General features: G+C 38.2%; 2 protein-coding genes across 2 annotated transcripts; both read right to left on the reverse strand.

Annotated features, from left to right (window-relative positions):
• Positions 1-740: 740 nt before the first annotated feature.
• LOC117419540 (TBC1 domain family member 2A-like) lies at positions 741-7,408 on the reverse strand. Its single transcript, XM_034926480.2, has 5 exons — positions 7,234-7,408; positions 4,853-5,353; positions 3,682-3,802; positions 2,972-3,157; positions 741-2,590 (listed from the first exon to the last, which is right to left on the reverse strand). The coding sequence occupies exons 1-5, from the start codon at positions 7,302-7,304 to the stop codon at positions 2,273-2,275; spliced, it is 1,197 nt and encodes a 398-aa protein (XP_034782371.2). The 5' UTR covers positions 7,305-7,408; the 3' UTR covers positions 741-2,272.
• Positions 7,409-15,699: 8,291 nt separating this feature from the next.
• Positions 15,700-16,317, reverse strand: LOC131697443 (TBC1 domain family member 2A-like). The gene has a single exon (XM_058986271.1). The coding sequence runs from the start codon at positions 16,294-16,296 to the stop codon at positions 15,793-15,795; it is 504 nt and encodes a 167-aa protein (XP_058842254.1). The 5' UTR covers positions 16,297-16,317; the 3' UTR covers positions 15,700-15,792.
• Between the last annotated feature and the right edge of the window lie 856 nt (positions 16,318-17,173).

Raw genomic sequence — 17,173 nt, forward strand, 5'->3', positions numbered from 1 at the left:
TCGACAGAGTCTTAATCATGAGTAAACTTAATTTGATACAGAGGAACACCCCTTTTTTTTTTACACTCAATTCTCCACAGGCGATTAATCACCTTTACGTCACAAACCTTCAATTGACAATCAGAACAATCAAAAACAACTGAAATTAATAAGTAATTAGGTACAGAAATGACAACAGAAGGCAGAAGACCATACTTTTTAAATTATTTTAAACACTAAATCTGTACGTCAACACAAAACTTTTCATACCACTAAATATTCTTTTACTAAGTTACTTTTTTCTTTTTACTCTGCAACTTGAATAATGAACAGAGGTATATACTGTATACATACAAACATACATTCTACAAAAAATACCCATATTTAAAGTCTTCATTAAGGCCATGTGGTGGAACAGAATTAAAAATAATATCACAAAAGTTTATATATATATATATATATATATATATATATATATATATATATATATATATACACACACACAGTATATATAGCACTGTATTCATTCTATTTTTTCCTTTTCAAGCTCAAGTAAAAAACGTTTGTGTTTTTGCTTTCGTCACTTAGTTTAGGTTTATCAGAGGTACATGAATTAAAACTGTACCTCTAAACCTAAGTGAATTCATGCAAATCATGAAGGATTGCCATACAATTTAACATAATTAAACAAAGCAACGTCTTCCTCTTAACTTAGCAATAACTGAACTAAGCAATTTACAGGAATATAAACAAACAACCAATGCATAAAAAATAAGTTTATTTCAGAGATAGTCTCGTTTAGAAAATCTGGAACCTGGTTGCCGGTCTGAAAAGTAACTGGAATCTCTGTACTTGTTCAGATTAGCCTGGCCTAAATTAATCCCATTTCAAGACATTCATTTTCAAGATCTCCAATGAGTTTTTGTTTTCTTGGGAAACTACAAAATAATTAATTTACTGAACTGATCTGAGTGGAATGGAACTGCTGATTGAAGAAATTCAGAGACTGACAGATGATAATTATAGTAAAAGGCTGTTTTATGAGATAAGAAACAGGTTTATCCTTTGTGCCAATTGTGCTGCACTGTGTGTTGGTTTTGTGATGTGGAAGCCGAGGGCTTAGGACCACCATACTCCTTTCATGTGTGACTTAAACTGGATTTGAAGTCAAGCATTCAGAGATGTAGTGTGTGTGTATTACCAACACACCTATTTCCATTAATATTCTGCATTTTGACAGGTTTGGTAATCTTAATTTGTTGACTCTAAAACAAGTATGTCGGTACATCACACGCCATTACAAAATAAGAGCCGAACTGTACATGTAAAAATGTAAGTCTGACATACCTATATACTCAACAACAGACAAAGGATAACAGTTAGATGTATGTGTGACATACACAATATGTATGCCCCACTATATTCCACAGCAGGGAATAATAAGGCAAACAAATTAGTTTAAATAGTATCAGTGATGTGTAATTTTTCAATAACGTCAGGACGTGTGATGCAAGCTAACTGCAGTCTGTATTACTTCTTCGTCTTCGCTGACAACAGTGTCCAGATCCTTGTCTTTGCGCTCCACTTGTTGTTCTTTCACAAACTCCTAATACTGAAGCATGAATGGCTGCATCTAAATGAATGTGTTTGTATTTCAGGTTTAGTGGCTGGGCAGAGGAGAAACATGGTGATCGAATCAATAATTCCAATGAAAAGGCTTTGAGAACTAAATGGAAACATATTTCTGCTGCTTTACAGTCATTGTGAGAAAGCTCTGCCAAATTATTATCATATAATCCCAGTTATTTCACTGAAAATCAAGAGAAAGCAGACTGATTGATCCAGTTCCGTGCTACAGTATAACAGAAAATAAATGTTTTCAGTAAATAAAAGGCAACAGAACCTTGGAATTATTCATCCTTAGGATAACTTATTTTTACTACTAAGACCTAATGGCAAGAAAATTCTGTTTTTAATAGTATCTTAAACAGCTGGTTTCACAAACTACAATTAGCACTAATTTTGGACTACCTTACCTAAGATAACAATAGGTAGTCCAGGATTAGTGCTAATCAGGGCCTGTGAAACCAGCCAATTGACCTACCAGTTAAATTGTTCAACACTTTAATAATCTGCTTGCAAACTGTTCATTAAACAGCTATACATACAGTACATCTGTTTTCTAAGCTGCAAAGAGGACATTATGTGGGTCTGTGAGGTGGGGGCTCCATTACCTGTAGGAAGTGAATGGTAAAGAAGGACTTACGGTTTCATAGTGGATGCATGGTAAAGCTCAGTAAACTGCAAAATCACTGTTCACATTTACCATCATCAAAATGGTACAAGACAGTTTACTGAAATCACTAACTTTACTAGTGGTTAAAAGCATGGCCACTGGAGTGAGTGAGATGAGTGTGAACTGTTTATACAGTCTGTGATTGACAGCAACTGGTCTGATGCGTCTGCTGTACATTATCATCATCCTCATTCTGCCATCAGAGATAGTTTTGGTGAAAAAACGGAGGTATTGGTAGATTTCCAGATTGTCGTGAATTTTTAGAATGTCCTCTTCATTGTACTTAAAGAGGGCCAGTGCATAGCGAAATATCACCTGGAAACAGAAAGAAGGAAATACTGTTCAGGTTAAAAAAGAAGGATACTTTCGCTCATCAAGTCGTCACTGGACTGAGCCCTTTTATAATTAAATATATTTTACTTATTTCCATGTTTTTCATTTTTACTCTCTATAACTCTCTAAAATGTCATTACTATAATTTAAAATAATTGGATAAGCTGTTACAATGTAAGTGTGACATACTGTGCACATGTTTGCAAGTTAAGACAATTTTTCTCAACAATTTGTGCTGAAAAATGTATTAAGCATGTTTCAACACAGTTGGGTAAGTGTGGGTGGTGTGGGTGGTGTGGGTGGTGTGGGTGGTGGTGGGGGGGGGTATTAAAGGATCAATTACTAACACAGCCGGCGCTGTACCTTTGTGCCCTCATAGAGGAAAGCGTCCCACACTCTGAGCAGGATGTCGCTGACCAGACTTTCCACGAAGACCACCAGGAACCAGTTGAAGGTGATGAGGGAATGATCGATGCTGTGCTCCTTGAAGTGGGCCGTCAGGCGAGGCATCTTCTCAGTAAGAAAGTCACGGAACACCCTCTGATCAGCCTGCAAGGAACAAAGAGCTCTGCTTAGAGCAGCAGGAGTTGCTCAGCTGTTAGAACAAATAGGGACTATGACTGCCTGAATTAGCACCTCCACAGTACTTACTGGTGAAGCAAAGGGGATAGCATTAAAACTCAGCTATAGGCTGACGAGCAATGTCACAAATATTTTAACATTTTCTTAGTAATAACGGAGAGACATGGACAAATTAGCCAATTTCCATAACAGGTGCCTTTGGAAAATAGGCAAAAACTGGTCAAACAAAATCTCAAATAAAGATCTCCACGAGAAGACCAAATCATCACAGATACAAAAAGAAGAAGACTGAGGTGTATAGGCCACGTACTCAGGATGGAACAAACCCATATCCAGAAGGTAGCTCTACAATGGATACCGCAAGGGAAAAGAAAATGAGGCAGAGAAAGTTGCCTAAGATCGAGAGGTGGCAAGGGCTTGTTGCGTCCTTGTGTCCCTGGAGGGAAGAAGAGGGTTCACTGATTTGAAATCAGTTGTTGTACATACTGTACCTGAGAGGCAGTGAGGGTTTTGCTGTAGTAGTCTTGTGGCATTATGATTTCAACAACAGCCACCAGACACCAGAAGGCATCCTCTTCATCCTTCAGAACTAAAAGTGCAATAGCTGCCAACCTGCAAGAGGAAACACACACACCACATGACTCCACTGGAAGTGTGCTACTAATATTCAGAAGAAAAGGGGGACACATAGGTGTGCCAAGCCACATTTTTACACATTTTAGGCCCTATTTTGAAATAAATTTTCAGAGGAATTTGATGTATGAAACTAGCAAGAAATTATGTAAATTATACACTTATTTGTATTTATTATTATTTTATTTCTTAGCAGACACCCTTATCCAGGGTGACTTACAGTCGTAGACAAAAATACATTTTAAGAATCAGTATAAGTATTAATACGATTACGATTCAATAACGGAACAGATAACAGTGTCAGTGATAGTTACATCAGGATATAATTAAATACAAAATACTACAGATTAAATGACACTCGACAGATTACAGTACTCTAAAGTACAGGGTTAAATGCAGTAAAATAGGGAGCAGATAAGAGCAAGTAAAGTGCATTTAAGGAAGAGTGATAAGTGTCCAGATGGAAAAGAGGAGTTTCTACAGGTGCTGTCTGAAGAGGTGAGTCTTGAGGAGACGCCGGAATTATTTTTAATCTGCCTGAATATGGCCACTTGTGCTTTCCACCACAGTTGTCTTTACAGTTATGTAGAATATTAAAGAACATATCTGGGCCAGTATATTTGTGATTCCAGAAAAAGATATATTGTACAGGGGAGGGATGAGTAGCTAAGAATACACAACACAGTTAACAACCACTAGGTGTCATAATTTCTCAAATCAATAAATAAACACTGTTTGCATGTGTATTCTTATTGCTATTTATAATACAACAACACATTGCTCTAGTATAGTGTCCTGGCATAGCTACCTCCAACGAAGTGCTCTAAAATGTTAAACACCGGTAATGCTGCCATTACCTGTGGCACTGCTTACCGGTAATAGGCATTATTCTCTGTTTTAGAAAAGGATAAGTTATGCTAGTCCACGTCCAAGAAGTACAAGAAAGTGTTTTGTCTTTTTTGGCAACACCTTTTACTACTTAAAATGAGCGAATGGCATTAAGAACTTTCAATACAAAAGGTACAGTACCGGTTGAGGCCCTGGCAGTAGCCGATGGTGGGGTTTTGCCAGGAGAAGGCTAGCAGAATGCGCTGCAGCTTTTGGACTGCGTCGGAGGTGGGCGAGGAGAAGTGCTTATTGCTGGTGAGGGTGCGGTGCAGGTCCAGCCTGATCTGCCGCGAGGCCGGGTGCTCCGACACCTCGCAGTGCTTCCTCAGCTCCTGGTAGCGATTGGGATTCCGCTTCCTATAGACCTGCGTCCGTGTCCTCACGATCCAGCGCCACACCTGCTCCCGGTACTCCACAGGGATCCCACACCGGATCAGGCCCTTCAGCTCCGGGGAGGGAGCCAGCTGGTCCAAGGGACGGCTGGCCAGGTAGTTAGCCCACCTGGTCCGCAAAGGCTTGTCCACCATCTCATTGTTGCGCAGGTTGTTGGAACGGATCTCCAGGGCCTGGATTTTGGCCAGGAGCTTCACGTCCTCTACTTCATAATCAGGAATGGTCTTGAATCCATAGTCGTCGTACTCACTGGGAAGGAACAGAAAGTTAAACAAGGATGTTGGTAACATGCAGTATTCACATATTCCCTAAATTATCATACAACATTGTATAGTAGGTGCATGGCTCCTGTGTAAATCGAGATTTCACGAACTGCGCAGAAATTGCGAACTTAGCCCAATACCGTGATTTTTTCAATATTCTTATAATTATTATTTGTATTTCATACGATGGAGGTAAGCTATTCTGTATGTCCTGCAATGTTACTGCAAATCATCTCTTGACAGGCATTTAGATTCAAGTATTCACTGAAAGAGAAAGGCGGAAATCCAAGAAACCAAAAACGTGAACTTCCATGTTCCAAAAGTCCACTGAAAACCGTGAAGCACGAAACACATTAAATTTTGACCTGACAGGGATGTTTGTTTGCGCAAATATCCCTCTTGAAAAACTGGACAACCAAAAGTTACGTAATTTCTTCATACTGACTGTAGCAAATGGTGGAGTGATTCCTTCATCAGCCCAGCTGAGACGTGAATACTTACCTAAAGTTGCCGACTATCACAAGCAGGAGATTATGGAATTAGTAAAACAGTCTGGTTGCTTGTCAATGGTCACTGACCAGTCGACTGATGCCCAATAGCAATATGTGTTTCACATTGTATTTGTTTTGCAGGGCCTAAATGGTGAACATGCATCTGACATAGAACTGAAAGCTGTCCTTGCAGATACACTTTACCTACAGGCTGTTAATGACAACACCGTTTCACAAGCTATTGTAAAGTGCTTGAATAACTTTGACGTTGATTTTGAAGATGTCAGTGCATTTATCAATCTATTTGCTGTATAAAAAAATAATAATAATCTGTACACATAATTTATAAAATAGTTCTGTGCACAATCTGCAAAATAAGACACTTTACCTGTGATACTGCCTTGAATTTAAAAAAAAAAAAAAAAAACACACACTATTTTCACAGGGCCTTATGTATGAACAAAGGATCCTGGAGTTTTCTAAATAAACTGTAGACTTGCTGCAGCCTCTGACTTCTTTTTGGGCATATATACACCTTCACTGCCTAACATCAACCCTTATATATGGTCCTGAAATTGCAGTGTTTATTGACGCACATTGCTCTTTATGTGGTTGGTTAGGGAGCAGTTCAATGTCAATCCAATCTTTGACCTTTCTTTTTGCCTGCTGAGGTGTGCAGTGGTATTGTGATGTGGATTACTATACAGTTAACAGCAAGCTCATTTCAGCTGCTTGCATCAATCGCTCGAACAGCAGAACAAACATTTTCTGTTCAATTTACAATCAATACTATTCAATCTGAGTTCCTGTGCAGCTGTTAAGACTACAGTAAACTCTACGAAAGGAATTTCTATAATATTGACAAAAACAAACTGAGAAAATAATCATGAAAAATAGGAAATGCATATAATTTGCACTTCTGTTCTAAACAGACCATGCAACAAAACAAAAAGAGTTTTTGTTTTGTTTTGTTTTAAAGAAGTGACATAAACAAAATATATATTTTTTTCAATTATTAAATTATCACATTAAAAGAGCAGGGCACATGACATAGAAATTCATAGACAGCAAAGCCCAGAAACTACTGTAAGTTCCAGCTCTTTTTTGACTTTTCATTTGCGCACCTATTAGATGACAATTGCAACAAACCAACATTAACATTTTGATCCTTTGCTTGTTTTGGTATTTCAGTTCGGAATATGAGGGTATTATATGAAAATGGAACTGTGGAGCTTGCAATCACATCATCAGTTTAGCAATAGAATTGCATTTTAAATATCTGAATATACTTAGTAACAAAAAAACAAGAAAGTAACCGGGGGGAAAAAAGTTTTCGCTGTGAAACCCCGGTATGGAAATGTCAGTACTGTCTTACCTGACAGGGTTGAGTTTAAAGACATCCTTCTTGTCTCCCTGCAGTGAGTCCTCAATGAGCCTTTTCACCATCTCCTGCTGACTGCTGTCCAGCCCTTTGCTCTCCTGCAGCCTGCGCAGCACGACCAGGTACTTGCTCTCAATCTGGCAGTTTTTGGCCTCCAGGTAGGCACACTGCAACACAAAAGTGAGGTTTAGGGTTAGGATTAAAACAAAACACAGCAGCTGGTGAAAGCAGTAACCCTCCCACAACCTCCCACTCATTTCCAAGACAGGGCAGTCCAAAGGCAGAGGGTTTCTACACCCTGTTACTTTTTAACTGGGTTGAACTTAAAAATGAACCTAGTACATTTCCAAATAACTAATTTTACAGTTCTGATGGAGCCATTCCAATTATAATCTTGCTTCTGCTCCTTAAATTAATTTTATTTAAAAATCCTCTTCGCTGCAGTGTTCACTTGTTCCCTTGTGCTGCTTATATTAATTACAAGACTGCTATTTCCTACAGTGCAATATGTGTGTCACCCGAGTGCTTATGGACACTGTGGCTGTGAAGGGTCATTTCTTTGAAAGTTAAACTGTTGTGTACAATACATGTTTTTTTTCGATTACGATTCGGAAATCAAAGCGTTTATGTTTTTGGCAATTTTAGCAGTTTTAGCATAACCTGCAACTGAAATTATATTTATTTATTTATTTTTACAATTTTTGCTATTTGGTTCTTCTTTAAACCAGAGTCACCCTGGTATCAAATGTGATACCTATTAATTCAAGTGCTCCCAGAAATCCTGAAACAACTCTACCTTAGTACAATAGTTTTTCATGTCACAAAAATGGTCTGATCCTAAATATATCTAAAATAATTTAAAACCATTGCTAATCAGACCAGATAGATAAAACATCTAATTTGCTGCAATCATACCAGCCAGTAGCTGTTTCATTGCACAGTGCACTCAGGGGATATCACTATATGGAGCCATGACGCAGGCACTAGGACAGATCAAGCACTGATACAGAAACAGCTACAACTTGACCCACCCCAAAGAACACATTGGGGTCAACAAGATTAAACATTAATTTAATTTGCAAACCAGGCATTTGTGTTTTTGTGAACAGTGCCCTACATTCACAGCACTGTACTTGTATTTAGAATTCACTACATATCTTTCCAATTTGCTTTCTGCATCTAGAGAAGACCTAGATTTGGAGATGAAAGGGAAACATCCCAGTCAGTCTGATCTGTTCATTCTGGGAGACTGGAGCTGGCTCAGTTGCTAACTTCTCTGTGGTTTTAATTAGTAATGCATGAACACACCCGAGGTTGCTGACCAGGCTAACAGCCAGCCAGTCAGAACTACTATGACAGTCAACTAAGAAGAAGAAACAAGGAGTGAAACCAAGTAGGAGTACAAAGAAAATTATAAAAATAAGGGAAGCACAGTATAAAATGAAAAAAGAAAAACCACAAATTACTAAAGAGAAACATAACAGAGGAAGTATCTCTGCAAAAAAAGCAAATAATTGACCAAAAATACTGACTGCCTATGTCTTTATTTATGCAGATACTAGACTACAATAACAAGGTAAGAAGGTATGTGAGTCACACATGGCACAGGTCCATTGGGTAATGATGGTGTCATATCTTACAGGATCTGTGTCACAGGATCCTCACAGGGACAGTCTTCCGACTGCTGAATCTTGTCAAAGTTGAACACACTCCGCCTCAGCTCCTGAGCTGGCTTGTTTCCACAGATATTGAGGACTGTGTTCCTGTAAGGGCAAGGCAGAGGAAACACAAACTGACTTCTGAAGGCAAAGTACAGAGAAAACGAAACTAAATGCATACAAACAAACACACACACACAAACTAAAGTAGTACACAACAAATAACAAAATCCAAAGCTCAACTGGTTGCTTCTCTTGCTTACAGGTAGCTGCCTGGATAGGGCTGACTAGTTTACATAACAGGTTTGAATAACTTCTGTAAATTTTGAGTAGTTTGGACAGGCAAAAAGACTGTAAAATATAAAAATTGACAATTTTATTATCACAGCAGTAAATTGAGAAAAAATAAATAACACAGCATTGGGAGGGAGCAATATTAACCCAATTTGGTTAACCTGAATCCAAGTATGAACCAAGTATTTCATTAACATACATTCCCCACCATGACTGTAAATTCATGACCATGACATAAGCATTATGAAATGGCAATGCAGTTTCCTGAAAAGTCACAAGACATGAATGGACGCACAATAAATATTACCACAGAATGTGTACACCTAGTTTAACCAAAATTAGACAGGTGTGACATACAGATGGACAGATGAACAGCCAGAGTCACCTCCACACAACGCTGTTTTTATAAAAATGGAAACAAGGCAGAAGATAACATCACAAAGTGAATCCCTGTCTAGTTACCATGTTTGTGTTCTCAGCAACTAAGCCTGCTTCAAGGCTTCAAGCACAACAGAGCCGGTGAGTCATCGGCAGAAATGAGACTTTCTCACTGTGAACATTCTCAGCATGGGTATGGGGCAGAATTGAAATCACCCTTTTGTTATTTTGAGTTCTTTCCACCACACAGCACCAACATTCTCCTGTATGATCATCATTTTTGATTGTTTGAATTCATTAAGATATCTGACACCAGACACAATAAACAAAGTCCTGGTACTTTTGTTACCTCACCTAATTAAAGCATTGCATTTCTTGCTTCACATTACACCTCATGAAAATATCTTAGATATAATTACAATAAAGGGCAAAACATGAAAAAATATGTGGTGGTTACAAGAGTATAGCAACACTTTGTAAGCGTTTAGAATAAATAATTTAAATTGGGTTATTCCGGTTCAGCTCTTTTGTATTGCATGCACACAACACCTACCCTGGAACCCTTTTCTCCATCAGATCACAAACTGAAGAACCCCACCCCACACACAATTTGGTCGACTTGAGCTAGAATTAAAACTGGGCTGTCAGTGAGCTTACCTTCCCAAGGTGCAGAAGGCAGCTGGCAGAGCTGTGTGGAGGTAGTGGAGGGCTCTGCAGGTATTTTCACCAGGCTGGTATTGTGCTGCCACCGTTTTATTTGCAACTGCTGCAACCAATACAGCATGGCTTGGCTGTTTAATGCCTGTAAAACAAAAACAAAACAAACTAGATGGTATCTTTACAAGTTGTGGGGCTTGCTTTATTGGGAAAGTGGTCAAAGTAGCTGATTTGTGTCAAAAGTCACATTGTTTATTAATTGTCTCATGCTTAGAATGTGCTAGAATTTGATATTTCTCAAAGTTCTATGACAGTTAATTCAACAGTGGGAAGTAGCCTACTGAAAGAAGTTGATGCGGTTACTAAAACAGCTGTACCTCTTGATTGGTAGACGCCATTCCTGTTTTGATTTCATATTTGAATAGCTGAGAAGTAGAGGAAGATTTCATTTGCTCTAAGTAGTTGTCTAACTTGTTGGGAAAGTGGTCAAAATGGCAGTTTATAAAAAGTTAGAGAAAATTTTAGTTGGTGCAGTTACTAAAACAGGTGTACCTCTTGATTGGTAAAAGTTATTTATGTTTTGATTTCAAATTTGAATAGCAGAGAAGTAGAGAAAGATGTCATACCCTCTAACTTTTTGTCTAGCTTGTTGGGAAAGTGGTCAAAATTTCAGTTGTTTATAAAAAGTTAGAGAACATTTTAGTTGATGCGGTTACTAAAACAGCTGTATCTCTTGATTGGTAAAAGTTATTTCTGTTTTGAATAGCAGAGAAGCAGAGGAAGATTCCATATGCTCTAACTTTTTGTCTTACTTGTTGGGAAAGTGGTCAAAGTAGCTGATTTGTGTCAAAAGTTACATCGTTTACAGTAAATAGAATGTTGGAAGTCTGGGAGTTTTTAAACAATGGGGAGCTTTAGAATGTTGAAAAAAGTCCCATTAAAGTGAATGAAGATGGACAAAAAAAGGATAAAAAGCTTAATAGTTTAAAAAGTATAAAAGATATCAAAAAGTTGTATACAAGCACACTATTCCAGACCGGTCTACACGTTTTAAAGTTTGAACGGCGTTTCTAGCTTAAACGGTGTAAGAGGAGTAGCGTGCCAAAGAATAAGAAGAAGAAGAAGTACGTTGAAGATTTAAAGTGGGGACTCTTGCTTCGCAAGCCCCACTAATAAAAATGGTTAGTAATTGTGACAGAGAATGAATGAATCCTCGTCAGCAATCTCCCTCTCAATCTCTGAGGGCGCTGTATAACCAGAACAGAGTGCCCCAGAATGGATGTTTTTGCAGTTCATCCCAGGGTCAGTCGGAAGCCGGACATTCAGGAAGGGGGTGGGGCCACGATACCTGAAGTCAGCGCCTTAATGCGGTAGGTGATGTGTCAGTCACGGATTGGAGGAGACGTGATTGGCCGCGCCACCGAAAGAGGGCATGACGGAGGGTTTTAAGGGGAAGTGGCCCCAGTGATCTGTTCCTTAGTTTTGATGGTTAAACTATAAGGACCGTATGCACATGAGAATTAAAAGTACTGTGAGTGTTTTGTGTTTTGTTTGTTTGTCAGCTAACTGTCATTGTTTGTTTGGCTAGACGGCTAACATGAACCGGGAGCTGTCGCTGCACGCCAGCACCAAACCCCGGACTACACTGACCTACGGTTACCTCTGTGTTTGTCTTTCACCATTCACTTGCACTAGAGCACCCACTGTCAGGAGACATGTCTGTGTCTGTGTATTGTGTGTTTAAAAAGTGTTTTTATTATTTCGGGACTGTAACCCTCCTTTTGCATGGCGCAATACACATTGATGTGTAGAGCCCATGCTTATTATTTAAAGTGTTGTTGGCACGCAACCCAGCTGAAAATAAAGAGCTGTTAATTGTGAACTGTCTTGTGTGTGTTTGTTCTGGAGCACTGCATCATCACTACACCTGCACACTGCAAACCATTCCTTCACAGTAATCCATTTTTATCATTGCACAAATTTTAGATGTAGGGAAACCTGCTTGGGGGATGCTATTGTGTATTATCAAAGCAGCATCTGAAAAGGATTCCCTTTGTTATACTGACAACCTTTTTACAGCAAACACTTACAGAGCTGCTATTTTATAGCTTTATAAGAAAAAAAAAAGATTAAAATGATAGCCTTGCTCTGTTCGCTTAACTCAAACTATAAAGGAAGGCTGTGGATTTTAAAGTGGTCACAATGCAGTCAAATACCAAATTCAATATACTTTGAAGTTTAATCTTTTACCTTCAACTTACTAAACCCTCAATACACCATACACTAAGTTTTTGTCTTTTCTTTGGATACATTCCTCCCCCACATTATCATACAACAATCAGAGCCTTTTCTTGCACAACTGGCTGGATGATGCTCATGTAAGATTACAAGTGAAAAGTTAGTAAGAACCCCTTCTTTCATAGCCAATGAACAATTTATAACTTGTTAGCTGGACAGTTTATTCTGAGTTCAGGCCATGGGAAGAATGGTGTGGAGTACTGCAACGTAACTTATAAGTGACTATATATTGGGATATTAGAACGGAACATACATTATAAAATTGCTTCTGCTTCAAATTAATTCAACAATCTCTTTCATAATTGATCAAGCTTATCCGTAGATCATTATTACGCACAGTGTTAAGCATGTTAGCTGCAAGCTGTTAGATTGTTAATATACATTTTGTGTTCACAACCAAGAGCATTTGACAAGAGCATTTGATTATTATTATTATTATTTATTTCTTAGCAGACGCCCTTATCCAGGACGACTTACAATTGTTACAAGATATCACATTATACATTATTTCACATTATACAGATATCACATTATTTTTACATACAATTACCCATTTATACAGTTGGGTTTTTACTGGAGCAATCTAGGTAAAGTACCTTGCTCAAGGGTACAACAGCAGTGTCCCCCACTGGGGATTGAACCCACAACCATCCGGTCAAGAGTCAAGAGCCCTAACCACTACTCCACACTGCTGCCCATTTGATGAAATGTATGCCAGTAGATACAGGGAATACATTTCTATACCAGTTTAGGATGAATGTATTTATTTTAGGTAAAGCATAACATGAGACCATACAATGGCTAATTTAATGGAATTGTATGCGTGTGTAAATTACATTTATATACAGACGTGCTCAAATTTGCTGGTACCCCTCCACAAAAAACGAAGAATGCACAATTTTCTCTGAAATAACTTGAAACTGACAAAAGTAATTGGCATCAACTATTGTTTATTCCACATTTAATAGAAATCAGACTTTGCTTTTGATTTTTTATTCAACATAATATTGTAAATAATAAAACAAATGAAAATGGCATGGACAAAAATGATGGGACCGCTAACCTAATATTTTGTTGCACAACCTTTAGAGGCAATCACTGCAATCAAATGTTTTCTGTAGCTCTCAATGAGACTTCTGCACATGTTAACAGGTAGTTTGGCCCACTCTTCCTGAGCAAACTGCTCCAGCTGTCTCAGGTTTGATGGGTGCCTTCTCCAGACTGCAAGTTTCAGCACTTTCCATTGATGTTCGATAGGATTCAGATCAGGACTCATAGAAGGCCACTTCAGAATAGTCCAATGTTTTGTTCTTATCCATTCTTGGGTGCTTTTAGTTGTGTGTTTTGGGTCATTATCCTGTTGGAGGACCCATGATCTGCGACTGAGACAGAGCTTTCTGACACTGGGCAGTACATTTCGCTCCAGAATGACTTGATAGTCTTGAGATTTCATTGTGCCCTGCACAGATTCAAGGCACCCTGTGCCAGGCGCAGCAAAGCAGCCCCAAAACATAACTGAGCCTCCTCCATGTTTCACTGTAGGTACAGTGTTCTTTTCTTTGAAAGCTTCATTTTTTCGTCTGTGAACATCGAGCTGATGTGACTTGCCAAAAAGCTCCAGTTTTAACTCATCTGTCCAAAGGACATTCTCCCAGAAGGATTGTGGCTTGTCAATATGCATTTTAGCAAATTCCAGTCTGGCTTTTTTATGTTTTTCTTTCAAAAGTGGAGTCCTCCTGGGTGTTCTTCCATGGAGCCCACTTTCACTCAAAAAGCGACGGATGGTGCGATCACAAACTGACGTACCTTCACCTTGGAGTTCAGCTTGTATCTCTTTGGCAGTTATCCTTGGTTCTTTTTCTACCATTCGCACTATCCTTCTGTTCAATCTGGGGTCGATTTTCCTCTTGCGGCCACGCCCAGGGAGGTTGGCAACAGTTCCATGGACCTTAAACTTCTTAATAATATTTGCAACTGTTGTCACAGGAACATCAAGCTGCTTGGAGATGGTCTTGTAGCCTTTACCTTTACCATGCTTGTCTATTATTTTCTTTCTGAATCTCCTCAGGCAACTCTCTCCTTTGCTTTCTCTGGTCCATGTTCAGTGTGGTGCACACAACGATACCAAACAGCACAGTGACTACTTTTCTCCATTTAAATAGGCTGAATGACTGATTACAAGATTGGAGACATGTGTGATACTAATTAAAGAAACTAATTAGTTTGAAATATCACTATAATCCAATTATTTATTATCTTTTCTAAGGGGTACCAACAAATGTGTCCAGGCCATTTTAGAATATCTTTGTAGAATAAGCAATAATTCATCTCTTTTCACAACTTCTTTGCTTTATTCTATGACATACCAAAGGCATGCAAGTATACATGATAAAATAGCTTTTAATTTCATCACTTTTCAGGAGGAATGAAGCATTATTTCAAAGAGCTGTAAGGGTACCAACAAATTTGAGCACGTCTGTATATATATATATATATATATATATATATATATATATATATATATATATATATATATATATATATATATATATATATATATATATATATATATATATATATATATATATATATATATATATATATATATATATATAACTTTCAGGTTCCCAGTGCTCAAAAGCTAATTTTACACCCTGCACCAAATGACAGACATTCAAACCCCTATTGCATTGCAGTTCCCTCCATTGCAGGTTTTAAAATTAGCCTGATTAGCCACAGTGTATAAGTAACAAGTTCCAATGTGTCATTAAACTCAAAGTAAAACCAGGAATGGATCAAACTGCTATGCAATGGAAGTCTTATTTCCATCCCTGAAACACAGAGGTATGGTAAAGAACATTAATATACCATGGTAAACTACAGTAAATGCATTGTAGAACCATGGGAAAAATGCTAAATTCCTGCATTAAATTTACTGTGGTTAAATTTATAAGGGAACCCTTGGTATTGCACAAGGGCACTTTCTTAAAATGATACATCGTTTTTTAAGGTTATTTGAAAAAAAATGACAGTAAGTGGATGTCCAAACTGATTAGTGTATCCTCAACCAAAGCGGTTGTATCTAACAAAATAACTTAATTAAGACATCAGTATAGGCACAAACAGTGGTTTGTTTTTTGTTAATGAAAATACATGTTTGCTGTAACTTGTGTTTGTTTCAACTCAGAACTGCACTTGTGTGTTCTACTCAACGAATGGAAGTGCAAGATGTATATGATTACGTTTTATTGGCTGGCTTGTTACTGCTTCACGTACCTTCACAGATTAGGGGATTTCCTATTGCTTTAATTTTAAAAAGACATACCTTCAGCACAACAACCCGTCCTGGGATTTGAATTTGAAAGGTCCCTTCCTGAGCTTGAGCTGGATAGACAAAGGTAGCGTTAGCCAGGTCAATGCTTCCCAAGGGATTGACATCCTGTGACGTTCTGTAGTAGTACAGCTGGCACTTCTTCTCTTCGAAAACAAACCAGCGGGCTTTCCAGGCCATCAAGGGCCCCCCCAGTTTGTTCAGGTACCCACACAGTTTTGTGGAGGAGGGTTCCATCTTAGTTTTCATGACTGGCTTCTCTTGGGCATTGCTCTGGTCCATGTGTGTGGAATCTCCCTCGTTCTCCTTGGTGCTTTCCACTTCCTCTCTTGCACTGGCAGTGAGGTCATGATGATTGTCTGGGCTTGTCAGATTGGGATCAGCTGCAGGCATGGGTTTTCCGACTTGACAGTCCTGCTCCATCTTAACAGTCCTCACCATGTGTCCTCACCAGATTTCAAAGAAAAGATGTTAACAGGTTTGTCTTTGGCTATTAAAAAGAGGTGTAGTATGGTATAATCAATTTTCATTCCCTTTATTAGCTTTTCCCTGCCCCTTGTCAGTTAGTTAAACTTTCACAAACATCAGCTTCAGCGAGGGACGAATTTGTAAATAAAATGTTACATCCTTACAGTCCCATGTGAGTAACAATTAGTACAAAAAAAAGAAGCTATCAGCTATGAAGGTCTGCAGAAGAGGTACTAGTTTCCCTATGCTCTCTGTGGTGATTGCAGTGTCCCTTATTCAGGATTATGTTCTATGAAAAATAAAATCTAAACTTCACACAACTTTAAATTATTGCAACTTTTTTAAAACGCATATTTTAATACAGGATTCTATTGTTAATGAGCACATTTGCTGTAAATGCTTTTTTTTAATACTGTATAACATACAGGCACTGTAGTAAATACTACTGGCAATTACACCTCCGTGAAAGTATGCTATAGTAAATTCTGAAAATTTCTATAACCACTGAAGTATGCATTATTCAAGGATGTTATAGTAGACTACAGTACTAAGTATGGCCACTATAGTTTACTGTTGTATAATAAAAATTACCACTTTAAAGTATAGTGTTTACAGCAAAATACTGGAGTAAAATGCTGCAGTAGCACAGTTCATTTTATTAAATAAATAAACCAAATCTTGAATCAGCAATAGACAATTGGAGTGTTCTGATGTAGTTAAGACTGAAGGTGGCCTCCATAAGGAAAAAACACCAGAGCCCAATGACAAGGAACAAAGCGTATTAATGTGTAGCAGGCTACTGTCCTGTTATCAAAAAAAGGGTTTAAAGCTGCCTGACAATGTGAACTGT

Source organism: Acipenser ruthenus, chromosome 14 (genome assembly GCF_902713425.1).
Source record: "Acipenser ruthenus chromosome 14, fAciRut3.2 maternal haplotype, whole genome shotgun sequence".
NCBI lineage: Eukaryota > Metazoa > Chordata > Actinopteri > Acipenseriformes > Acipenseridae > Acipenser > Acipenser ruthenus.